Below are 26,436 nucleotides of genomic sequence, written 5' to 3' on the forward strand. Positions count from 1 at the left end.
ATGAAAAGTTATATTTGAGTGGTAAACCCCTTTAAGGCCAAAATTCATGGTGTCCTCAAGGGGTTTATATAATGGCTACATGTTGAGTGAATTGTAAAGTTTCTGTACTTAACTAATCTTATATTAGAGGCCAAGTTCTGACAAGTTTTTCCTTGTGGTGTTTTTTACCCAGATTTTACTGGCAGGTTTTATGCCGTCAGCACTGCACATATTTTTCTTACTTAAAGGAGAAGTCTCACAAAACATAAAAGTCACTGGATTGTAGCGGGTGCGGGAACATAATAAAGAGAGTATACTTACCCATCCTCATGCCCCCTTAGCACTGCTTTACAGATTTCGGACAACCACCAGCCTCCTGCAGCTTCTGCTGCTGAAGCATCACGTACCCTGCTGATAGATTGCTCACTCAGCCAATCAGTGACTGGGGCGAGACAATGCAGCAGTCACTGAGTGGCTGATCGGGCAATCCATGAGTGGGACCATGATGTTTCAGCAGCCGGAGCCAGGTATGGTTGTGGGACAGACCAGGGAGCAGCGTTATGGAGGCCCGGGAACGAGTAAGTATTCTTTCTTTATTATGTCCCTAAACCCCACTGCCTGCCTGTCATTTTTTATTTTTTTGGGACGTTCTTTTTAAAAGGGTTAGTCAAACTCCAATTGCCATACTTTTAGTTGGACAACACTGCAGTATCTTGTACTGGCACAAAAAGTACAGCAATTATGGGAAATTATTGGAAACTGCAGTGCTTGCGCAAACACTGTGGCCCCTTCAAATAGCTGATCAGAGGTTCTGGGAGTCAGACCCCGGTCGACCTAATATTGATGGCCAATCCCGATTCTACCCCGTTAGTTGTAAAGCCTGGATAACTCATTGAAGGACTAAAGATAAGCGCAACTGGAGCATGCTCAAGGCCAATCGTTCGTCATACGAATAGAAGAAGTTATATGCAGCCCTAGGCTGTGGCTCTAACCCAGACTCCCTAGGGCTGCCTCCAACTTCTTCAGCCAACTTCTTCATCTCTCTTAGAGACCAATTTTCCATTTGCGCTGGTAAACAATGCTGTGTACGAACAGATTAAGAAGAGAGAAATGCTTCGGGATTCTATACTAGGTGTTAAGTTGTCTGTAACAATCAGGCTGGGTTGGGGCAGCTCAGTTCCCCAAGCAGCCGCTGATCTGAAGCACCATAGGGGGAATTTATCAACGCTTATACCACAAAACTGGTTTTAAAAACTCACAATTTTACATGTAAAACACAGTCACAAATATCGGATTATAATGATGCTTATGCAAAAATTTACAACTTTTTCATAGAAAATGACATGCAGGCCTTAATACCCCCCCCCCCCACCTTCATGGTCTTACAAGACTGTAGAATAAAATCTTCTAACAGGCACCATAAAAACATTACAGCTGACAGAATTCTGCTGGTTGCTAATTTGTATTAGCCCTGTGTTTACAGACATTGCCTAACAGTAGCTACGATTCCTTTTCCTTACTTCAGACTACAGTACTGTACCTGGTGCAGAGAGTACACATAGCAGAATGCAAATCAGTAAGAGTACTCTCTGTACAGACACTGAACCAAATGGGAGATGTAATGTCAGCAGCCAACGTGCCGTTTTGAATATAGCTATGGATGAGAATAAAATGCGAGTCATGATAAAATTCATAAGAAGATAGTTAAATTAAAGCAGTTACCCAGAATAGTCCACATATAAAGGGCATGTATCTGTATTTTCTATACGTGTTTATATATTCTTTTTCTCTACTTTCTTTTTTTTTTTTGTACTTTACTATGGGGACAGCCATCTCTTGCCTGAGCTGTTTTTTACAAAACTTAGTGATACGATTAACAGTAAGCCCCATTGACATAAACATCAGACAGGACCTGCCCCGTTGACTTGAATAAAAAACATTACTGAGTGCACACTGTGTCCTTTCAAGGGGTCATCCCATAGAGAGGGAGAGGCTGAGTTGTGAGCACCATCTACTGAACTCTCTCTTGGTGTCATCTTTAATGAAGTCTCAGCTTAGTTTTAGGCCTAGTGGTGAGAATTAAAACTGCAAATTTTCAGGAATATATATATATATATATATATATATATAGAAAGTTACCAAAACATCACATAAAAACTTTAAATCTCCACCAATCCAGAGAACGGGGACACAATTTCCCCACAAATGGAGTGCACAGCAAGCTCAAGCAACTACTGTGGCCTACACTCTATTCATTCTCTATGGAGCTGCCGAATGCTTCTGGTGGTCGGACCCCTAGCAGTTGGCTTGTTATCCCCTTTATTATCACTAGGGGATAAAAAGCTCAGATGGAATGCCCCTTTAAGGTGGTCATGTATGTTAAATAACTGTTTACTGACTCTACTACAAACAGCCAGACTCAACTTAGGGTGCACGTTCCTTTCAAAAAGTCAGTGTCAGACCCTTCTGGCAGCAGCTTATCTCCCATCAGAACAAAGGATGAAGCGTGTTGAAATCCAACATGCCGACTATTTATTTACTCGCTGTAAGTCATCAGCTGATCATGCAAGGACTGTTTAGCTCTGTCTAACGCGTGGGGACCATTTTGTCAGATCAGGTGCTTATATAGAGCACCAAAAAAGACATTGTGCTTTGCTTCTGTTTAAAGTGTGACATTTATAAATTCACCTGGTAGATTTGTGATATGACCCGTCACTACCTGACTGATGTACTACACTCACAAGAAAATAATACAAATAAATAGGCATCATTTATATGGTAATTTCAGTGTGAACTAAGGAATCATTTTAAAGAATTACGAGCCATCATGATAAAACTACTAATATTTAGGAAATGTCAGTGTAAACTATATAATGAGAAAAGGGGATACAATTTTTGCAGTGTAGGGCTATGTTCCAACTTCAGGAAAATATTGGGAAGGCAGCCATCTTGTAACATAGACGGCCACTAAAAATGATCATAATCATTATTAGCTGCTATCTATTTAACAAGACAGACCCCTCTCCCCCATATGTTCCCGAAGTGGGAACATAGCCTAACAGGGCACTTTATCCTGCCAAAAGAGGCCACTGCTGTTTGGAACTACCATAACCATGAAGGATGTACTTGGTCTTCAACAATGTGTAGAAATGTGGCACACGTCAAAGTAACATTCATGTGTATGTCAGGACCCAGGTTTCTTATCAGAACATCACACTGCCTCTCCTGGCTTCCTTATGATAGGTTCACAATTTTGCTATCCGTCTCATTGTAGCTGTTTTGGAATACGTACACGTAGGTTACAAAATGTTAAAAAAAATAAAAAAATTTTTAAGGCTGGGTTGACACTACGTAAGACATTGGCCATTCTGTGACCCAGTTGTGTCACAGAACGGCCAAGTGTCAGTGAAGTTCATCCTAGCCACTACTGCAGTACCGCCCGGATAAACCTCATTTCTGTAAAATTGGGATGTGGGCGCATTTGGGTGCACCCGCATACCAATTCACTATAGCACACAATGCAAATTGCAACAACGGCCATGATTAATTCAAAAGATACGTTGTGTGAACATAGTCTAATAATGTAAGTCAATGGAAAACGGATCAAAACACATGGCATACAGCAGCATCCGTTTTTACCATCCATTAAACAGATAGCAAAATTGTGATGTGAACCTAGCCTTATTTAGTACATCCAGATGCCAGGTAAGCGACACACATGCCTCCCCGAACATGTACAAGATAGAAAAGTAGACCATCTTTTATAGTTCCATGGTCCAGTTCAGACTGTCGTGTGCTCATTATAGATGCTTTCTGCTACGCAAAGCAGTCAGCATGGGCAGTCTAACCAGTCTGCAGTTACACAGCCCTGTATGCAGAAATCTGCAATACACTGTGTTCTAGCATCTTTCTTTCATAGTCATAGCATAAACAGGATTAGCCATTGGTTCTATAGGTGGTCTAATGTGGGATCAGTATAGGCAGGCTAGCCTGTACTCCGCATTTGCCTCACTTAACCCTGAAGGTCCAGGACCCTGCTGCCAGTTCACCAGTTGTCTTTCCTTGGAGCTGTAACGTAACAGCCGCACAGCTGTTCACTGTGTAGCAGCAGTGATGTGTGACTGCAGTTCAGCTCCCATTGAACTGAACAGGAGCTGGGCTGCAGTTACATATCATCAACACCATTTTACTGAAAACCCAGTGCACTGTGTAATGCAGGCGATGAACAGCTGATCGGCATAGACAGTCAGTGATGAACTATCCTGAGGATAACTCATCTGTCTATTTTGCAGAGGCAAAGAAATAGGCTAAAAGGGGGGAAACATCAGTTTTCCCATAGACAGTGTAAGAATAATGGTATGTATTATTCAAGGCTTTATTTTTTTCCCATTTAATGTGATAAATCCTTTAAATAGATCAGCTGTTGGCTGAATATCTGAAGTATGTGGCATGCGTTGGTTGTCTGATTACCAGTTATAAAGGCTTTATAATAACCAGGATGTATGTACATAGCACCACAGTATGTGCTTCCATTCATACTATGTCTGAATATTACATTTAATCACTTTGCCTTTTTATAACCCATTAAACATATAATGGTTTTGTGTACACAACCAGGTGCACAGATCATTCCTACAACTTATCTGGGCAGCTTATGGCATTCTACTGTTGTGTGCCCTGTGAGGCTTTAGCGAATGGATAATAGCAAGATATAGGACAAACGCTTTAAAGGAGCCTGTAGGATGGGAGAAAGTATACTGTACTAATAACACTTTTACTCTTTCATTACTTTATATAACGCATCCTATGGCTTTACAGCTGCACACAGATGCCGACCGCGGGGAAGGACGAGCCAAGTACCTCCTGACTGGAGAAGGCGCCGGTTCTGTCTTTGTCATTGATGATAAAACTGGCAATATCCATGTTACCAAGTCCCTCGATCGCGAAGAGAAGGAGGAGTACGTGCTGTTGGCGCAGGCTGTGGACAAACTTACCCTTCGACCACTTGAACCCCCTTCCCAGTTCATCATCAAGGTGCAGGACATTAATGACAACCCCCCTGTTTTCCTGCACCCTCCCTACAGGGCCTCTGTGCCGGAGATGTCCAACGTAGGTGAGGGGGGAGCTGAGGTGTTTGTGTTTCGACATGAGTTAGCACTAAAATACACTGAGGTGCAGGGAAGTTTTTAAGTACCAGCAGAAGTGACAATGATAAATGCATAGCTATCCTATTGTGCTGACAGTTCGCAGAAGATAAGTTAGAATTAATGAATGCAGAATTAAGAGCCATTTTGGGAAACAAAAGTCAATGAGCGTTATAACAACTCCAAACTGCTGACAAGGACGGCACTCCAGTACATACAATTGGGAACTCTGTTCATTGTCTGTGCCAAAATATTCACTAATATTAACACTTGAACTAAAATGAACTATATTTAGACATATACAGTACATGCCATGTAAGTGTTATCTAATAGCTACAAGTTATATACTCAAGATATAGAAAAACAAATTGAAAAAATGAATGAAAAAATATATTAAACTGGATTTTCTCATTGTACTTACATAGTAGAGAGCTCTTCATGCTTTATAATGAATAATTTCTTCAAATATTAATATTCTTCAAAATTAAGATTGCAAGTCTGTGTTTGGGCAACTGTCTATCAATGACGCCAGCCCCCAGAAGTTTACTTCACTCAATCTCCATCTTCTTTTGGGGGCCAGTGTGACTCCTTTCCATATTGCAGGGCAAATGGCCACCAATCTCAAACACTGGGAGGCTCCAGACATAGGCAGTGTATGCCTACCATTACCCAGATCTTATCCCTATTCACATTATATTATAAAGGAAGCCCAGAGATGTTATATACACAGAGGCAGGAATTTACTATTGTTTAATGAACATCCAACCTGTCAACTGCATTGTGCATAGCAGCATTTTATAAATTGTTGTTCCAAGGAAGGATAAGGGTGGCAATGTGGAGTGGTTTGCCTCAAACCACATGAACTAAGCAGTTAATGGTGGAGCAGACAGCACAGCAAGCGTTGGAGAATGCTTTGCTAATTACTTATTATATATGTGCAACATTGACAAATACTTTTCGTTCAATGTTTCGAGCTTTATAAGCCCTTCTTCAGGCTAGAAGTAAGTGGATCTAAAAATAAGCAGGAACTTTCAGAAAGAAAAGACTTTCCTGGTGAGGAACAAAGTAGATGTAGGAGGTGAATGGAGTGTGTCTGGTGCAAAGCATTCTCCAACACTTGCTGCGCTGTCTGTTCTACTATTAACATAAGTATTACCATATTTACATAGGAAAGGCAGAGTCATTTATGCCTCATCTTTTTTTTTTTTTTTTTTTTTTTTGTAGCTTGTGCCAAAGATTCTGCCAGGAATGAACCCCAGGCAGACTTTATGAGCAAAATTAACAAAATCCCCCAAAGTTTGCTAAATTGCTGTTTTCAGTTTTAGTCTCTCTGTGCATTTTATCGTAAAATTATCGGAGTTATAAAATTAGTCCCACAAAAAACAAGACCTCATATGGCTCTGTATATAGAAATATTAAAGAGTTATAGCTTTTAGAAAGTGAGGGGGGGGGGGTGAAAACTCAAAAGTGAAAGGAAACTTTCTAAGGGGATAAAGTGTTGCCTGGGTAGTTTGGTGCACAAGGGGACAAAAATGAGGTGTATACAAGATAGTAAAATCCCCTTCGAGTATTTTAAATAAACCTTTATGGCAGATCTGACCTAAATTTAAAGCAAACAATTTTTTGAAGCCCAAACACTAGGGTGCTATCACATGGTATTTGGCCACACAGTTTTAACTGCATGGCTTCTAAAGGAGAAAGAAATTTTGTGAAGCTGTTTAAGGGATAATGCACACATCCGCAGAATTCCATCCGTGCACAGACAGTGTTCTGCGGATTGGACCTTTGGAGGTCACATGCGGCTGTGTCGGTACACTATTGCAAACTTTCAAACTGTATCAGAGCTCTCTACATCATAACTAATTGTGATGCTGGGAACTTCAAAGGTCCAGTCCGCAGAACACCATCTGTGCACGGATGGCATTCTGGGGACGTGTGAATGACCCATAACTTGTAAAAACATAAAAAAAATAAAAAAAAATACATAGCAAAACAAGTAATTTGCAGTAAAATGTGCTCGGTTTTCTGTAATTCAGCACACGTGGAGGTGCCTTGAGTACATTATTAATATATGGCATAAGATACATTTTTAATAAGATCCCCAGTTGATTTCTAAAGATATGTAAATCTTCCAGAAAACCTTTCTACTATTTAAATGTTTAATTTTATATATTGTGTAGTCAGCTTAGTGCAGCGGTGGTCAAACTATGATATTGTGGGAGGCCTAAAATTACACTTAGGTCATGGAATAGGTGCACACGAACACATTTAAATTTTCATTAATAAAGCCAAAAACATACAAAGACGCGTATTCAGTGTATGGCCATATTCACACAACATATGTTTAGCATAAATTACGGCCGTTGTTGCACTTTGCAACATATGCTAAACATACGTTGTATTGGAATGAATGGAATCCTAGCTGGAGCATATACACACAGTATACGCTCCGACCGGGATTCCATTCGGCCGCACGAAAAACTGATTCATTGAATAGCGGCCGCACAGAACATGTCAGTTCACACAATGGAACTATTGTTCAGCTGAGAGTTAGAGGTGTTCAGGAACAGGAGCAGGGATTCCCATCATAATGGCAGGAATCCCTGCTCTGTGTTCCCTGCAACAGAAAGAGAGGCAGCAGCGGGTGGCTATTTATGATGGGAATTCCTGCTTCTTTATGGGGTGTTCCCTGCAGCTATGAGAAGCAGGAGCGGGGCGGCAAGTTTAAACGGCTCTCCGCTGCTGCCTCTCTTTGGGGAACACCTTGTAAAGAAGTGGAATTCCCATCATATTGATGGGAATTCCTTGCGCTGCTGGCCCCCGCACGGCTCACCTACTCCGGCAGCCTCCGGCTCCCGCCCCTCCCCCACACTGCTCACCGCTCTCTCCACCAGCCGGGGCAGCACCTGGGACCCATCTTCAGCCCTCCGGCGGCCCTGCTCTCTTATTCCTCAGCCGCTTGCTCCCCGCTGCGTCTGCCGACTCTCCATCACCCTGCAGAGGCAACGGGAGCAGGCAGCTGAGGAGTAGGTGAGCAGGGCCGCCAGCAAAGCAGCACAGGTGCCAGAGGGCTGAAGATGGGTCCCAGGAGCTGCTCCAGCTGGCGGGCGGAGAGAGCGGTGTTAGGAAGCGGCGAGAGCTGGAGGCTGCCATAGTAGGTGAGCAATGCGGGGCCCGGCAGCACAGGGGATTCCCATCAATATGATGGGAATCCCCCTTCTTTATAAGGTGTTCCCTAGAGAGAGGCAGGAGTGGCGGCTGTTTAAACTTGCCACCCCACTCCTGCTTCTCTCAGCTGCGGGAAACACCCTGTAAAGAAGTGGGGATTCCCATCATAATGAGAAGAATACCCGCTTCTTTACAGGGTGTCCCCCACAGCTGAGAGGAGCAGGAGCAGCGCAGCAAATTTAAACAGCCGCCACTCTTGCCTCTCTCTCTGGGGAATACAGTAGGTAGTGGTGCAAGATGCACGGCCACTTACTCCTAGTTTTACGCTCTGTGGGCTGGGCGCTCTGCACCTGACCCATGGAGTGTAAAAAACAATGGCATTTACATTGTTCTCTACGGGAACTTACAGGTCGGTTCTCGAACTGCTCTGTTCTGGAACAGCCTTCCAGAACCGATTAAGTTCGAAAGGAGAGGTACCACTGTATTGTGTTCCGATGGTTGGACAGAACACAAGGTATACAGAAGAGCTCACACTCCAATTATTATCCTGGGGAAGGAAAGGCAGACAAACCTTATAAATATCTGTTTCTCGTACATCAGGCCAATGATTGTATTATCGTAATGATCCTGCTTTAAATATATATTGATTATAACCATCTATTAGGGAATTGCTATATCTTTATTTTACAAATAAGGTCCTCAAAAGTGAGACAGGACCTTAAAAATCGATTGTGGCGGAAATAAATATATTAATAGTGCACAACATTAACTTGGAGTATGTTGACAGTGATATGTAGAAGCCCTAAAAGTGCTGCAAAAGGCTAGTACTGAAGATTGTTATTGACGCTATGCTCAAATAAAAAGGATAGTAAACCATTTAACTCCCACAGGCACCTCTGTGATCCAGGTAACAGCCACCGACGCTGATGACCCAACATATGGGAACAGCGCCCGACTTGTATACACTGTGCTGGAAGGGCAACCTTACTTTTCTGTGGACCCTCAAACAGGTAACTAGATTTACATCAGCAATTTTAGGCGTTATGCTACCATTACTATTATATCCACTTTGATAAAGCTTTGTGCGTCCAATAATATAGGGATTACGTTTTTTTATATTGTAATTAGAATTTATTACAGTGATAATTATTGAGGTTGTTAAAAATAATCTGTGAGCATAAAAAAAATGACTGAACTACTATAATGTGTGGATAACTAAAGATGCCCAGGTTCCACCAATGTAATTGTTATCTCAATGAGCAGGCAAGTATCTCTGTATTGTAATGTATCATCAGACTTCAAGGCTCTGACATGCAGTAGTGCAGACTCTTAGATGATTCATTAGTGTACAGGCCTGTTTTTCATGGTGACAGATGACCCGCTATGCACTTCCAACAAACATTTGTTCCCGTCTCATTCATTTCTCAGTTTACTGTTCCTTTAAAGCAGGGATGGGGAGGCTTCGGCTTTAGCTTCAACTGCCCAGGCATGATGGGAATTGTAGTTTTGCAACAGCTGGAGGGCCGCAGTCTCCCCATCCCTGCTTTAAAAGGATATTATGTAAAACCTTTACAACTTTTGCAATATACTTTGCATTTTCATCAGGATCTCACCTCTCTGTTGAAAGGGAAAGGGAAAACCCAGATGCTGAAAACCTTGGAAATATTATTTTCCACAGCTAAAAGTTTTCGAAAGTTTAGTTCAGTCTAATAAAATTCATCGAATCTGTTTTATATAAACTGATACATAGATTGAAGATCGCCTAGACTGGATACAAGCAAAGTAAATAAAATTGAAATTTCTGATGTGCAGCCCTAATCTCCACCTACACCCCTGTCCCTATCTACTTGCTGTACCTGCTCTGATAAGAGCATCCCCAACTGGATGATGTTCCCAGTGCACAGGGAACTGGCATAACAGGAGCTAGCGGGTCTGTAAATTCACACACTATTAAAATGATGGCCGTTTTTAGTTATTCATATAAATACTGCTGTCTTTTTGACTGTGTGGGAACATAGCCTAAAACTGTTGCCTCGCCTCTTTAGCTTCCTCTTGATGTAGCAAATCCACCATTTACTAAACTTTCCTTGAATTTAAAGGAGACGTCAGGCGAAATATTTTATTAAAGTAATATATTGCCCCCCAAAAGCTATACAAATATACACCAATATACACTTATTACGGGAAATGCCTATAAAGTGCTTTTTTCCCAGCACTTACTACTACATCAAGGCTTCACTTCCTGGATAACATGGTGATGTCACTTCCTGGATAACATGGTGATGTCACGACCCGACTCCCAGAGCTGTGCGGGCTGTGGCTGCTGGAGAGGATGATGGCAGAGGGATGCTCAGTGTCCCTCTAGTGCCCTCTGTCCCTCAGTGTCCCTCCAGTGCTCTGTGTCCCTCAGTGTCCCTCTGCCATCATCCTCTCCAGCAGCCACAGCCCGCACAGCTCTGGGAGTTGGGTCGTGACATCACCATGGTATCCAGGAAGTGACATCACCATGTTATCCAGGAAGTGACATCACCATGTTTATCAGGAAGTGAAGCCTTGATGCAGTAGTAAGTGCAGGGAAAAAAGCACTTTATAAGCATTTCCCGTAATAAGTGTATATTGGTGATTTGTATAACTTTTGGGGGCTATAAAATACTTTAATAAATATTTTTGTTGGACTTCTCCTTTAGGGAATACCTAGGTCTATGGAAATCAATGTAGACAATATGCAGAGTAGATCATGGTACACTACAAAGCAATATATTCTGTCATAGATGAATTGTGTGAATTGTTCTGGTAATTGTTCATCCTCATCACTGGTTTACTATGGAATAATCAACAATCAGTAAGACATCTAGAAATGTCACTTATCATTTCTCTTTCCGTAGGGGTTATACGTACTGCAATCCCAAACATGGACCGGGAGACCCAGGATGAGTTTCTGGTTGTCATACAGGCCAAAGATATGGGAGGCCATGTGGGAGGACTTTCAGGCTCCACTACTGTTACTGTCACATTGACAGATGTTAATGACAATCCACCCAAATTCCCACAAAGTAAGAGCAACACTTTTATGCTTTTAGGGTATATTCACACGGGCGGGCTCGCAGCGAGATTCTCGCTGCGAGCCCGGCAGGTCCTGGCAGTTCCCATACACTACATACTTGCTGCGGTCTAAACGACCGCAGCGAGTATGTAATTATACCGCCCTTAACCCCTTCTGCTCCCCCGCTGTAAGCATACTTTACCTGTCCTTGCTGCACGGGTCCGGCGTCCTGCTCTCCTGTCCGGCCAATCAGTGTTTTGCCCAGCCGCAGCCACTGATTGGCCGGACGGGAGAGCAGGACGCCGGACCCGTGCAGCAAGGACAGGTAATGTATGCTTACAGCGGGGGAGCAGAAGGGGTTAAGGGCGGTATAATTACATACTCGCTGCGGTCGTTTAGACCGCAGCAAGTATGTAGTGTATGGGAACTGCCAGGACCTGCCGGGCTCGCAGCGAGAATCTCGCTGCGAGCCCGTCCGTGTGAATATACCCTTAAAGTTTTTCTTGGAGTTATAACTGACACCGAAGGGGTTTGTCACATGTGTAAACATTAAAGGGGTATTTCCATCATGACTTCCAGGCCTTCTCCAGCTAAAACATAGCCCTGCCAGCTAACCCTGCTGGGCTATGCTGTTTGCGCAACCCTTATTATTGTCAAAGGAAGTTACGCAAAGTCCAGCCCTTCAACTGTCTTTAGCTTCCTGACCACATCTAAGGCTGGAGATCCTAATAAGAAGGAAATACCACTTTAAAGGGAATCCATCACCATGAAAATGCTTCATAAGCTATTGGCATTATGTTATAGAGCAGAAGGAGCAGAGCGGGTTTATATATATCTTTATGGGGAAAGATTTAGAATAACGTGTAATTTATTGATTGAAATCTCTGAGGTTTTCATGCTAAAGAACCCAGTGACACGCCCACTGGACTCCTTAACACAGAATGATTCAGGATTTCAGTCAACAAGTTACAAGTTCTACTGACACTTTTCTCACAAAGATATATATCAATCTGCTCAGTTCTCTGAGTGATGATAGATTATGGTGATAGATTATGGTGATAGATTAGATAGCATTGTCTTGGTGACAGGTTCCCTTTGAATTACGGAGAGATCAGATAATCAATAAGTTTTCAATGGCTAGATATTGCGGTTACACGTCTGTTATGGTATGTTTAGATTCCGTATCAGTACTCCCATCTGATGTGTCCATTGCCAGTGATCACACATGTCTAGTTAGACCTCTTATATACAGGAGGCCGAGTAACTCCTGCTATTGTGCAGACCAGCCAATAAGGATCTGCACACAAGAAGCAACTTCTTCCCACTAGCACTGAACAAATTAGGTGGACACTCTGAAAGAGAATACAAAAACCACCAGGGGTGCCATTTATGTATCATAGATATTTAGGCACACAATGATTCCAACTAAAAACTTATTATATTTTGTGTGATCTAGCCATCATTGGACAACCCCCTTAAAGACAAATCTAACCTGCTGATAGCTCCTTGTTGCGCATGGGGCGCTGAAGATGAAGGTATGTCTCTTACCTTCACCCTCGGCGCAGTTCCTGTGCAGTCTTAATGTAATCCTCTGTCCGGTAAGGCTGTATGGAGCACTGCCCCACCCCCAGAGTGCCGATCTGGTCTGGCGGGAGGCGGCAGATCTGCGACCTCGGGCCAGCGCAGTGCTCCAAGCTGCCTTGTAGGACAGAGGATTACATTAAGACTGCACAGGAACTGCGCAGAGGGTGAAGGTAAGAGACATACCTTCATCTTCAGCACTCCATGCGTAATAGGGAGCTATCAGCAGGTTAGATGTGTCTAACCTGCTGATAGTTCCCCTTTAAAAGTAGTTTCTAATATTATATTTGTATATATTGTTTTTCTAGTATAACTTCTAGAATTTAAATTACATCTTTCTTTTCATACTTGCCCAGTAAATACAGTTAATATGCAGCAATGCTGTACACAATGTTAAGAAAGGCTCTGTCCCATCTTTAATGATTGGTGAAAGTAGTCTGAAGGGAATTAAACCATCTTCACATACCAGTTCCTGTGAGATTTTTGTTGACCGTTCAGGCCGAATCAGCTGACAATTTCATTGTCTATGGAGACAGCATAACAGTCCTCTGATGTCTTCCATCGGGCAAAAACATAAAAGAAAAGCCTTCATACTGTTTCATCCTATCATTTTCCCAAGATGAGAGTCATTGGAGGTGTATTATCGTCCTTGTGTCATAGAAGCTGAATGCCAAATGGGCATCTTGGAGCGGGCATCACAGTAGATGGCAGCGATCGATCAGCTGTCAATTATCTCTATTGCCTACAAGTTTACCTGTTTGACAAATAGCTAATGAAAGTTACAACAATAATGCATAGAATGTGGCTTGTGGAAGAAATCTTTCTTATGAGTTAGCTTTAGTGGAAACTACAGTTTCCACTAAACTACAGTTCAGTGTTTTCAAATGTAAAATTATTTGGGGACTTTCAGATCTGAGTATCATATCAACAGTTCTGTGTTAGCAAAGACTTCAGAAGAAAAGGATTTAGGGGTAATGATTTCTGACAGCCTTAAGAGTCACCAGTGCAATGAGGCAGTAGGGAAAGCTTATAATATGCTGGGGTGTATAGCTAGAGGTATAACTAGTAGAAAGAGGGAGATTGTGATCCCACTGTATACAGCTGTAGTGAGACCACATCTAGAATACTGTGTCCAGTTCTGGAGACCTCATCTACAAAAAGAGATTGATAAACAAGAACGGGTCCAAAGACGGGCTACAAAAATGGTGGAGGGTGTCAAGCATAAACTATATCAGAAAGACTTAGGGAACTAAATCTGTATAGTCTGGAGGAAAGACGAAAAAGGGGGGGGGGAGATGGAAACATTAAAAGACTAAATAAGGTTTAAAAGGGAAGTGTTTTTAAAAAACTGAACACAAGAACAACACAAGAAAATATTACTTTACTGAAAGAGTAGTAGATGCTTGGGACAAACATCCAGCAGATGTGGTTGGTAAATCTATAATAAATAAATTTAAGCATGCCTGGGATGAACATCTATCCTAAGATAATAAGAAAGGAATTACTAAAAGGGCAGACTGGATGGAGCAAGTGGTCTTTCTCTGCCAACAGTCTTATATGTTTTTATTCATTCTATTTATTTTTTTTTCTACAGATTTGTATCAGTTTACCGTTTCAGAGGACACCGCCCCTGGATCTGTCATTGGAAGACTGCGAGCACATGACCCAGACATTGGTGAGAATGCAGTGATGTCCTACAGCATACTGGATGGTGATGCCGGGGACACTTTTAGTGTGTTGGCGGACTCTGCAGGACAAGATGGAATTCTCAGAGTACAGAAGGTGAAATATTACCAAATTAATTGTGATTATCTATAATTATTACATTTGCTTAAAGGGGTTGGCCACTGTATAGTAAAGTTGTTCAGTGTACAGTATTAGTAACTGTATTCTCTACACTTACTGACAGCAGCGCCTGTTTACCTCACAGAGCTAAAATCAGCCCCCCCCCCTCCTCCAGACTGTTGCTGCTCTGTGGTGAGGCTGTCCATAAGATGGCTGACATGGAGGAGCATGTGACCATATCACCCCCCCCCCCCACACACACACACACACACACACAAACACACAGTGTCCACCACTGAGCCTGAATTTGGTAATAGAGAACACTGGGGGTGGAGCATGGTCACATGCTCCTCCATGTCGGCAATCTTATGGACAGAATCACCACAGAGCAGGGGAGCACAGCCTGGAGGAGGGATGATTTGAGCTCTCTGAGGCCCCCAGGGAGCTGCTGTCAGTAAGTGCTGTGAGTACACTTACTAAGGCCATGTTCACACAACGTAAGTTCTGTACTAATCACGGACGTTGTTGCAACAGCCATTATTGGTACGGAACTTATGTTGTGCTGCAGGCCGAGGGAATGGAATCCGAACACATAGTATACACTCTGGCCGGAATCCCTAGCGGCGCCGTAGAAAACTAACATGTCAGTTTTCTGCGGCCACTATTTACTGAATAGTGGCCGCAGAAAACCCTATCAGTGCACACTATGGAGCAAGCAGCTCCGACTGCACGCTCCATAGTGGCAGTAACGGTCGGGATCATCTTTTCTGATACCAGCCGTTCCGTAACCCAGCCAGGTAATGGAACAGCAGGTATCATACAGAATGTGAAAATAGCCTAATACTGTAGACTGAACAATTTTACTATAAAGGGACAACCCCTTTAAATGAGATCAAATCTCCTACCAGTGGGGAAAAAAACCCTATCCTATTACACTACTCAAAGAGAGGCCAACATAAAGAAAGAGCTATGAAGTCAAGCAGTCGTCCCTCGCACTTTCTGGAAGGAAGGATGGCTGTTCAAAATTGTATGGGTGTCCAAATATTACTGTTGAGGGCTGCCAGCCTAATCCTATAGATAGGCTGGTCTGGATACTACATAAATACTAATACTCCATAGTTCTAAACCAATAAGCCTTGGTGAAAATAGAAAAATAAAAAGCAATGTCAATACCATGTGCTATTTTTCTTACCTTTACCATATTGTGCATGTTGTGTATTTTTTTTCCCCATACTACAGACTGAATTTCGCTTATTGCTGTCTCCATGACCTCCATTTTCAGGATCATTCCATGTTCCTTGTAACTGTCTAACCAGCATTTCTTAATATTCAACAATAATTTCTTTGTTTCCAGCCTCTAGATTTTGAGTCCCGACGCTCTTTCACATTTCGCGTTGAAGTGATGAACACTGTGATTGATCCTCAGTATATTCGTCGAGGACCATTTAAAGACGTCACAACTGTGAGGGTGACTGTGGGAGACGTAAACGAGACTCCACTTTTTTCCCAAAACCCTTATACCTTAAGCGTGTTGGAAAACCAGCCTCCAGGAACACTTATAGGGATTGTCCAAGCCCGTGACCCTGACCTACAGAGCAGTTCTATCAGGTAACAAGCTGGAAAACCTGATGAGAATCATGGTGATTTTATCTAAAATATAAAATGAATAGACAACAAAAATAACGAAGGAATCTGTATGTAGTGAAAATAAATTAAAGGGATTATCCGATGCAATATAAAAAATAAAAATAAATCCAGATTAACACATTAATTCTCATTTACCAGTCAGCCCCTGTGGTCATTTTTGCAAAAATCCACATTCCCTCGCATGTGTTCCCAGCCATGTGTGGCCATTCAGCCATCTCTGATCTCCGCACCAATACCATGTAATTCACCCACATCTTTATGCATGTACGCTCTATCAGAGGAAGAGTTTCCTATCCTTGCCTTCAGTCAGAGTGTGTTCATATTGTGACTGAGCTGTGCTGACAAGCCAGAGCAGCTGTATGCGTTGTTATTGCCAATAGCACTTAATAGTGCTTATGAGTAACTAATGCTTCATTCAACTCTGGACTCCCGGTGTCATGATCACTGAGGATTCCAAGTGGTCAGTCCCTTGGCAATTAAAGATTTATGCCTACCATGTGCAATAAGATTTAAGGCCATGTTCACACAACGTATGTTTAGCGTAAATCACGTCCGTTGTTGCAAATTGCCACAACGGCCGTGATTTCTGCTAAACATACGTTGTATTTGAATGAATGGAATCCTGGCTGGAGCGTGTACACAGTATAGTATATGCTTCAGCCGGGACTCCATCAGGCTGCACGAAAAACTGACACATCAGTTTTCTGCGGCTGCTATTCATTGAATAGCAGCCACAGAGACATGTCAGTTCAGTGAATTGGGATATTGGCGCACACAGGTGCACCCGCATCCAAATTCACCAGAAATGAAGATCATCCGGCTGGTACTGAAGTATTGGCCGGGATGATCTTCAGTAACACCGGCCATTCTGTGACCCGGCCGGGTCACAGAACAGCCGGTGTTATATCATGTGTGAACACGGTCTAAGGCTGTAAAAGATACGTGCTTTACTAAGGCTGGGTTCACACTACGTATATTTGAGGCTGTATGTTTGAGGCTGTATAGCAACCAAAACAAGGAGTGGATTGAAAACACAGAAAGGCTATGTTCACATAATGTTGTAATTGAGTGGAGGGCCGTCATTTAATGGCAAATATTTGCTGTTATTTTAAAACAACGGCTGTTATATTGAAATAATGGAAGTTATTTACCGTTATATGGCGGCCATCCACTCAATTTCAACATTGTGTGAACAGATCCTTTCTGGGTTTTCAATCCACTCCTGGTTTTGGTTGCTATGAGGAACTGACATGAGGACCAAATACAGCCTGAAATATACATAGTGTGAACCCAGCCTAAAAGCGTAACTGTCAATTAAATGTAATTTTTCAGAAATCAGTAAATATCTATTTTCCTACTTTCCTCCTTTCTTCAGAAGAAGCTGTGTCCATTATGGTCAGTGGAGAGGGGAGGGGTCGAGGGAAGTGAGTTAGCACGGAGAGGAGATATATCAGTCCTGCACAAAACAACATCCTGCTATCTTCTCTCACCAAGTTTCCAAATAAGCACTGACCTTTCTGACCTCTGAGTCCAGTGTTTTATGTGCCCAGACAGTGTGCAAACTGTACAGCTACTTCTCTGCTCTCCCTGCTTACTCCCCCTCGACCCCTCCCCCTCCATAGGTTATAATGAAAATTGCAAACTTGCTTTATATCACATATATGAATTGCATATAACACACAGATTCAAACTCTTCCTCACTGTAGGTCAGCGAGGAGGAATAAAGACCCCTGCTGGATCGGTCATGGGACCCCTAGCAATTATCTTTGTATTCGATAGGAATACGGCATTAAAGAGGGTTACTATGTTAGGTGATTTAGGAACAGCATCCTGAAGTATATTTTACTGCATCAACTTAAAAGCACACTGTTCAATAAAGGATGCAATACGGAAAAGATGCCTGCAGTTACTTATAAGTACACCTGTCACTCCTCCATATTTAAAAACTGTGCCGCGCTTCCTTTTAATCCAATATTCAGCAGTTGTAGCGATATACACTAGGGAAGGAATATGAAGTGCCTCTGTCTGTTCCATCCAATGATCAGCGGTCACTTGTTATGTAGCATCTCAGTCATTTAAGGATCAAACGTAATGCACAGAAGATGGATGGTGAAAGTAGAGAAAGAAAGATTAGCATGCTATCAGTGTTCATTACTACTCTATTCTAAGATCCGTCTTCATGTCTTGACCATATTGTTTTTTATTTAGTTATTCTATTGAGCCACTCTCCAACCCTGAAGAACTATTCACGATAAATCCAGAAGATGGGACCCTGAGAACAAGCGTCTTCTTGGACAGGGAAAACAAGAAAGAGCACAGCATCACTGTTACAGCTAGCGAGACTGGTGAGAGGGATCAGCAGTATGTGGTAGGGCAGCTAGCCACTCAGGGGTCTATACTAATAGTCTTATTATGCTGTCTCGCACAGTAATGGACTTTGTTTTAGGTTGTGGGGGTTTCACCATTTTTTATATGATGGGCCTATTTTTGTAATATGGTCATATGGTAAACTTTGGAAACTTGATGAGACCCTCTGTCTTTTTTTGATAACTGCTTTTCAAATGTACATAAAGGGACATTGTCTCTAGAAGCACCCAATAGGCTGACTTAAAGGGGTATTCCAACAAAAAAAAAATTTCTTTAATAAAAAGCTATATAACTGTAATATACTTTAGTAAAGAAAGTGTGAAAAAAAAATCATGTGTCTATTGACTGGTAGCAGTAAGGGACGACACAGCTGCTCTGCTGCCAAAAGTGGCTGTGCCTGGAACTGCAGGGCTTCAGAAGCCCTGTCCCGACACAGATATTGTTAAGATATTGTATACTTGCAGCATTAGCGATAATGTGCTTCCCTAATGCCTATTCTAATGCATGTTAGTATTAGAATAGACATAACTACTGGGGAAGCCACCTGTGTCATAAGAAGCATAGCAAGCTGAGATATCTGTCAATCACCACTTGCTCTGCTCCACTGTACTGTGGCTACATCGCTTCTGACACAGGGTGCTTCCCCAGCCCTGCAGTTCCCGACACAGCCAATGGTGGCAGCAGAGGGGCCATGTCACCCCTTACTCTTGCCAGTCAATTGAAATAAAAAAAAAAGGTTTTTTTTACATTTTATAAATTATTATATACATTATTATATTATATTATTATTATATTATTGTAAATTGAAAAAAAAATGCATAAAATTCTGTAAACAATTACGCTGAAAAAAAAAAAAAGAGGCCAGACACTGACGAGTATAGTCTTCATCTAACATGGCCTAAGGATCAGTCATCGATACTGTGATACTTGTTTAGGAAAATATAGTGGGGCAAAATGTATAGCACAGAAAATATACCATTCAGTATAAAAAAAAAAAAAAAACAGTCAAGCGTTTTGGTCCGAACCCGCCGAGGTTCGGGTTCGACTGAACCCGAACGGTCGGCATCGGATTCCCGCTGTCTGCCCACTCCGTGCAGCGGGCGGATACAGCGGGAGGACCGCCTGGAAAACTGGGATACAGCCTATGGCTATATCCCAGTTTTCCAGGCGTTCCTCCCGCTGGATCCGCCCGCTGCACGGAGTGGGCAGACAGCGGTAATCATTGCTGATGGTTCGGGTTCGTACGAACCCCATACGAACTCGGTTCGGACCATCCCTAGTTTTTGGGCCTTTTAGGTGCTAATTAATTACATTAAAGGGAATCTGCCAGCTACAATCCATGTTCAGACCTGATGACACTGTGTGATAGCTGTTAGGTCAAGGAGACACACGGTAGCTTCTATTGATCCAGCTGGGCTTCCAGAATATAGAAAACTGCTATTATTTTATAGAATGAAGAGTCAGAGAGGCCTTCTTAAGTTCCTGAAGTCCAGCAAACCGTAACTTCTCCTTACTACCCCCTCCTGTACCTGACCCTGCTTAGGACTTAGCTTCCAGATGTCAATCAAGCAAGGAGGAGAGGCAGAGAGGAGGCATTCCAGCATTCAAGCATTTCTCTCCATCCTGGGAGCACAGCTGGATAAATTAAAGGTTCCATGTGTCTCCTTGTCCTAACAGATATCTAAGGGTACTATTACACGGGTCGACTACGGCCTAATTATTTTCGTAAACAAACGTGGATCTGCTAGATTGGTGCTCGTATACTGGACCTATTAGACGACACGATAATCGGGCAGTAAGGGCTGCATGGACATCGTTAGCGATGTCCATGGAGCCCTTTCCCAAACACCTGACACCTTACCTCTCCCCGCTACCGGTCTTCTCTTCTGTGCTCCGCAGCCTCCCAGTCCTGACAGCAGCAACGTCTGAGGGGCCTGTCAGTCGTCGGCACCCGACGAAAACTAAAACAATGATCAGCTGATGATTGTTGTCACCGGCTGATAGTTGTCTCTATTACACAGAGCGTTAATTGTCGGAATCGGCCTGATTTGGCCGATTATCGCTCTGTGTTAGGGTCCATTTACACAGAAAGATTATCTGACAGATTATCTGCCAAAGATTTGAAGCCAAAGCCAGGAACAGACTATAAACAGAGATCAGGTCATAAAGGAAAGCCTGAGATTTTTCCTCTTTTCAAATCCATTCCTGGTGTTGGCTTCAAATCTTTGGCAGATAGTCTGTCAGATAATCTTTCTGTGTAAATGGACCCTTATAGGGCCCTAACAGTGTCAGCAGTTTGGTAGATGAATTACAGCTGACAGATTCTGTTTGCGTAGACCAAGAAACAGGACTATTGTAGTCATAAGATGCTAGATCAAACAGCCATCCAGATAATAGAACCTGTAGTTGTCAATAACTGTGGAAAGGACAGTATAGGCCAAGTGTTGTGCCCCTCAATGGAGACAATACCCAGGACAATAGAGCATGCAGATAAAGTTGGGCTTGGGAGGGATTGTAACCCCCTGAAAGGAAGGCATCATCAACGTATGTCCATGGGGATGGCAGCATACACCTCATGGTGCCCTGATGAGGAATACACTGATCATTCAGTGGAAAGGCCAGTTTCTCATTGGCGCACCATAGGCTGTTGGGCCGTAGCAGCTGATACATTATTTATTAGGAAGGCTTATTGAAGGGCCAGAAAGCCCAAAGACAGGAGGGTTTAACATGTCAGAGTTTCAAATAGGCCACATCGAGGATCACTCCTATTTGAAACTGGGTTGTCTGAAAATGGACATGAAACTTTTGTTCTAATTATGTATATTTTAGGAGACACAGACAGAAGACAAACCTTACTAGCTTAGCAACATCTATTATCACTTACTAGGGGTCATTCAAAGGATTTTGTACATGAATGTGTAGATTTACTAATTTGCTTGTGTGTGTTCTGTTTTGTACCTTGTATTTCTGTATCATGTGATGTTTTTATGTATTTGTTTTTGTGTATTTTGTGTTGTGCATTTTCTTTTGTCTCTGTGTTTTGTTTTTTCTTTTGTTTTTTTCTTTTGTCGTGTCTCTGTGTTGTGTTTTTGTTTCAGACAGCCCTTCCCAGGTGTCACAAGTTGGAGTTGTGATCCAGGTTTTAGATATAAATGACAATCCCCCAACCCTGGCCGAGATATATAAGCCGCATGTGTGTGACAATGCCCAACCGGGACAGGTGTGTTTCTCTTTATTTTGTATTATTGAATTGCAAATGGTAATCCCAAATGTTATAGTGTTGTATATTGTACATATAGGTTACTATAACAATTGTCTCAGTATAATATAGCTGACTACGTACAATAAGCAAGAGGGTACAAAAATCTAAAGGGAAAACGTATTTATGTCCTCAAGAAAGATTAATTTGGAGTAAGCATTTACATTTCTGACACTGTGTCTGATGAAAGGGAGTGGAAACAGCGGGATTTTGAGTGAATATTCTAATCTCATTTGCAAGAATTTGCAAATTCAGACTAAATACTGAAATAATCCATCTGACTATAAAGTAATATAAGGAATGTCAACTGCACAATCTTAAAGCTTGGCTTTCACTATCAAGTGTTTTCAAGCTTTTAAAAGATTCACTACAAGAAGTTGATTCTTGTCCATTACAGGATCATCCAAAATACAAATTTGGTGACTGACAAAAAGATTTGACTCCACCACAATTGTGTTGCCTCCTATTGTGTTTTAAGGAATGTTTAACGGGGTTGTCTGACGTGAGACAACTTTTAATATACTGCTGCTGTTATATTTAAAAAAGCCTATGCTTACATCCCTGTGCTCCCCCATTGTCCTCCTACGGGTTTCTGCTGTACCTCGCTGATCGCAGCCGTCTCCACTCCCGATATGAACAGCCAATCCCCGACTGAGACAGGACAGCACCTTGGCCAGTGATTGGCTGAGCATGCTGTCAAGTTTGTCTAGGAAGTGGAGGTGGCTGCAATCAGCGGGGGACACCTGAGACCCTTATGGGTCTATTAAAAAAAAAAAAAAAAAATCTAAAATCTACAATAACAGAATTTAAACACGCCTGGGATAGACATATATCTATCCTAAGATAATAAGAAAGAAAATACTAAAAGGGCAGACTAGATGGACCCAGTGGTCTTTTTCTGCTGACAATCTTCTATGTTTCTATTACACCCATAGATATTTTACAGAAGCAAGGGAGCAGCAGGAGGGGCCACCCAAACAATCCTTAGATTGTTCAGGCAGCCCACTGAAGTCAGCAGCAGTCTGCTGCCATTGCTCCTATTACACAGGGTGATGTACTACAGACCATCACTGATCTTTTAACATGTTAAAAGACCACATGCATGTTGTGCATGTTGGCTGATCACTGGCTTTTAAAATGCGCTCTTACATTGAACAATTACCGGCCTAAACTGCCAAGTAAGGCCGACTATCATTCTGTGTAATAGGGCCTATTGGAGGACTCTGGGGGAGTGGGGAGAGATGAGCATGGGCTCTTTTTTGTTTCCTATTTAACAGCAGCACTATATAAAAAGCTGTCTAACACTGGACAACCCCTTTAATGTGTGCAGTCTGTGCCGCTGTCCTAAATATAGGCACCAGTAACTAGAGCCTGCATAGGTCTTCATATTATTGTGCAGTATATGTTTATGATCTCATTCTTGTTGTCATCCAACTATCGAAACCCATCCTTGTATAGTGCACTTTTCCATAGTATTGTGTAACCCTCTATTAAACTTAGCTATCTGTAAAAGTGTACTGACAGTTTACAGGAAAGATGGAAATATTAAAACAATCTCCATCCTACAAAATGTTGTGCAGAGCCGGGTTACTCATTGGCTTTGTTATACGGAATAACTCACCTGTTCCCTAGTAATTCCCTTACCTCCTGTTCTGCTTTGCTGTAAAGCGAGGAAAACAGGTGGGGAACCAGGTTCCAGGAAGAAATTATTTAGAGTTAGAGTTCCCCAAAGAACCACAAAGGGCCTGGAAATAAATCTAGTTTTGAAACAAAGCCTGGTTTTTAAGTTTGCAGTGCTCTGCTATATAAATCTTTATGTATTCGTAAAAAGGCTCCTGAAACACAGTTACCCTGCTGAAATGGATTCGAGTAATTTACTAGTTGTGTGTTTTGCTTTAATTACTTCTTAACAATTCCAAAATAATTTACTTAATTATACTGCCATTTTTGGGGGTAATTTATGGTAATTACGGTATAAACTAGTTTATGAACCATAAAATATGGCAATTTTCAACAATTCCAAGCTAAATATTCACCTCAGAGACTTGAGAAGATGCTGAGCAAAGCATCACATGATCACATCAGACCAATAATTGACCGGCATTCTTATTCACATTAACTCGAGCTTTATCTTAAATTCACTTCAAAGTGTAATTCCAGACAAAAAGTAAAAATTTAGCTCTTAAAGGGGTATTCTAGGAAAATCAACTTTTCCCCTATCCACAGAAGAGGAGGAGGTCACGGGAGGTCTGACCTCCGCACCCCCTGACGATCTCCGTCTCAGGCCCCAGCTTTTGTACTGAGAATAGAACCCCTGGTATGGCATGTGATCCGCAGCTCTATCCGGTCTTGGGTTATGTTCCCACAGCGTATCTTTTCATAAAAGTAAGGCCATTGTTGCAATTGGCTGCCTTATCTTCTATGGGATCCTGGCTGGAGCGTATACACATAGTATACGCTCTGGCCGGGATCCCTCTCAGTGCCGCAAAAAACTGACAGGTCAGTTTTCTGCGGCTGCTGTTCAGTGAATATCGGCCACAGAAAGCCCTGTCAGTGCACACTATGAAGCGAGCAGCTGTGGCCGCACGCTCCATAGTGTGCTGTGAGGAGTTCTGATGCAGGCACGCTCAGATGCGCCCGCATCAGAACTTTGCGGCGTTAAAGATCATCCGGCCGGTACTGCAGTACTGGCCGGGAAAATCTTTTCAGAGACCGGCTGTTCCGTGACCAGGCCGGGTCACAGAACGTCCGGTCCAATCCACTGTGGGAACATTGCCTTATCGAGCAAAGGAAAAAGCAGAGTACTGTAGAGCACTGTACTCGGCCCTTTCCATCGGGTCTATAGGAATGAATGGAGTCACGGGTCACGTGCCAAACCAGGGCTCTATTCATAATAAAGAAGCCAGGGCCCGATATGGAGATCGGCGGGGGTTACAGAGGTCGGACCCCCCTGACCTACTGTGGATAGAGAAAAAGTTGATTTTCCTGGAATACCTCTTTAACCATAGTTATAGAGTGCTTTTGTCCCCAAAGATTTACATTTATATTTTACAGCTTATATACATTCCACTAAATTAATGTAAAAAATGTCTCCGGTTGTTTTAGTTATTTTATTCCAATCCTGAGTGTCGGCCTTTATTATACTTCAGAGCTGCATTTATAATTCTGTTCATTGTCATTGGATACAGTGTTTCCAATCAGATATTGTAATCTGCTGAGCTCCTATAAAGCTCTTTTAAAAGGAATATCTTATATATTTAATTTTAGTGTTAATAATAAGATGTAAGTCTATACTATGTATACTATGTGTATACACTCCGGCCAGGATTCCATAGAAGGCAGCATTACGTAAGCTACGTAGCAATCATGGCAGTTGTTGCAAATATCCGTGTTTACTACATTGCTCACACAGTGTGAACATAGCCTAATAATGTAATTCTTGCCTTAGTAGGCCGGTAACTGCTCTGTGTTATAGGCCCAGAAATTAGCTTGTTCGTCACATGATTGCATGGTTTCAGCCTGGTTTCGGCTGCACATCACCTCATTTAATAGGTGATGTGCAGCCAACGAATGAAGTAAAGGGCCGTTTAAACAATCCAGTGGTCGTTCTTGCAGCCCTACCTGCTCAATAAACAGGCAATAACCAAGCAATCTTACTATGACCAAAATGCTAAGAACTAGAACTAACCATGTGTAGAATTGAATGTGGCAGATTGCAGCAGTGAAGCCTGTAGACTTGTAAATGCAGCTCATGATAAGTTAAATCAACTTATTTCTTGCATAAAATAATTTATTTCTTAAAGCGATTGTACCATTAGGTACATAGCTTTTTTTTTAAATCGGCCCTGGTGCCAGGACCCTTTTTTGAAACGATGACCTATTCTCGTGCTCGGTGCCGTTCATTGGCTGTGCACTAGACCGGCTTTATGCACTGGGGGTAAGTCTAACACCCCCCCCCCCAGTGGGGACCATATCCCCTCCTTTGTGATGCGGCTCCATTAGAATCAATCCAAGTGCATCAGGGAGGAGAGGGGATATCGTTGCACTATTGGGGGCCCCAATGCATAGAGCTGGGCCAGTGCATGACCAATGAACAACAGCGGGAACCAGACGTTTAAAAAAAAGGACCATGCCACTGGGATCCCGTGCTGGAGCCGATCTGCTGCTGTAACAAAAAAAGGATAATTTTGAAGTGGCACTTTTATTACATTTTAAGGGTATGTTCACACTACGTACGATTCCGGCCGTAGTTCGTACGCAGCCCTACATGTGCGGCTGAAACTACAGCCGTGGGAAAAATCGACATGCGGCCAGATGCGTACGAACCGCGAACATATGCCCGTAGTACAGTTATGCTTCCCTAGCTTGTTTGGAAGCGATCTGAGGCAGGTCATTTACTTGGAAATCTTCGCCCAGCCCAATAAAACTCACAAAACCTTTTGGATCGAAAAATCAAGTTCAAT

General features: G+C 42.4%; 1 protein-coding gene across 1 annotated transcript in view; it reads left to right on the plus strand.

Annotated features, from left to right (window-relative positions):
- The first annotated feature begins 469 nt into the window (after window positions 1-469).
- The window catches only part of CDH24 (cadherin 24), a 30,847-nt gene continuing 4,880 nt past the window's right edge, over window positions 470-26,436 (plus strand). Inside the window, exons 1-8 of the mRNA XM_069963471.1 lie at window positions 470-557; window positions 4,664-5,092; window positions 9,182-9,301; window positions 11,177-11,344; window positions 14,510-14,697; window positions 16,055-16,308; window positions 18,556-18,692; window positions 21,813-21,934. Coding sequence (XP_069819572.1) covers window positions 470-557; window positions 4,664-5,092; window positions 9,182-9,301; window positions 11,177-11,344; window positions 14,510-14,697; window positions 16,055-16,308; window positions 18,556-18,692; window positions 21,813-21,934 — 1,506 coding nt within the window. The remainder of the gene's footprint in view (window positions 558-4,663; window positions 5,093-9,181; window positions 9,302-11,176; window positions 11,345-14,509; window positions 14,698-16,054; window positions 16,309-18,555; window positions 18,693-21,812; window positions 21,935-26,436) is intronic.

Source organism: Dendropsophus ebraccatus, chromosome 3 (assembly GCF_027789765.1).
Source record: "Dendropsophus ebraccatus isolate aDenEbr1 chromosome 3, aDenEbr1.pat, whole genome shotgun sequence".
NCBI classification, from domain to species: Eukaryota; Metazoa; Chordata; class Amphibia; order Anura; family Hylidae; genus Dendropsophus; species Dendropsophus ebraccatus.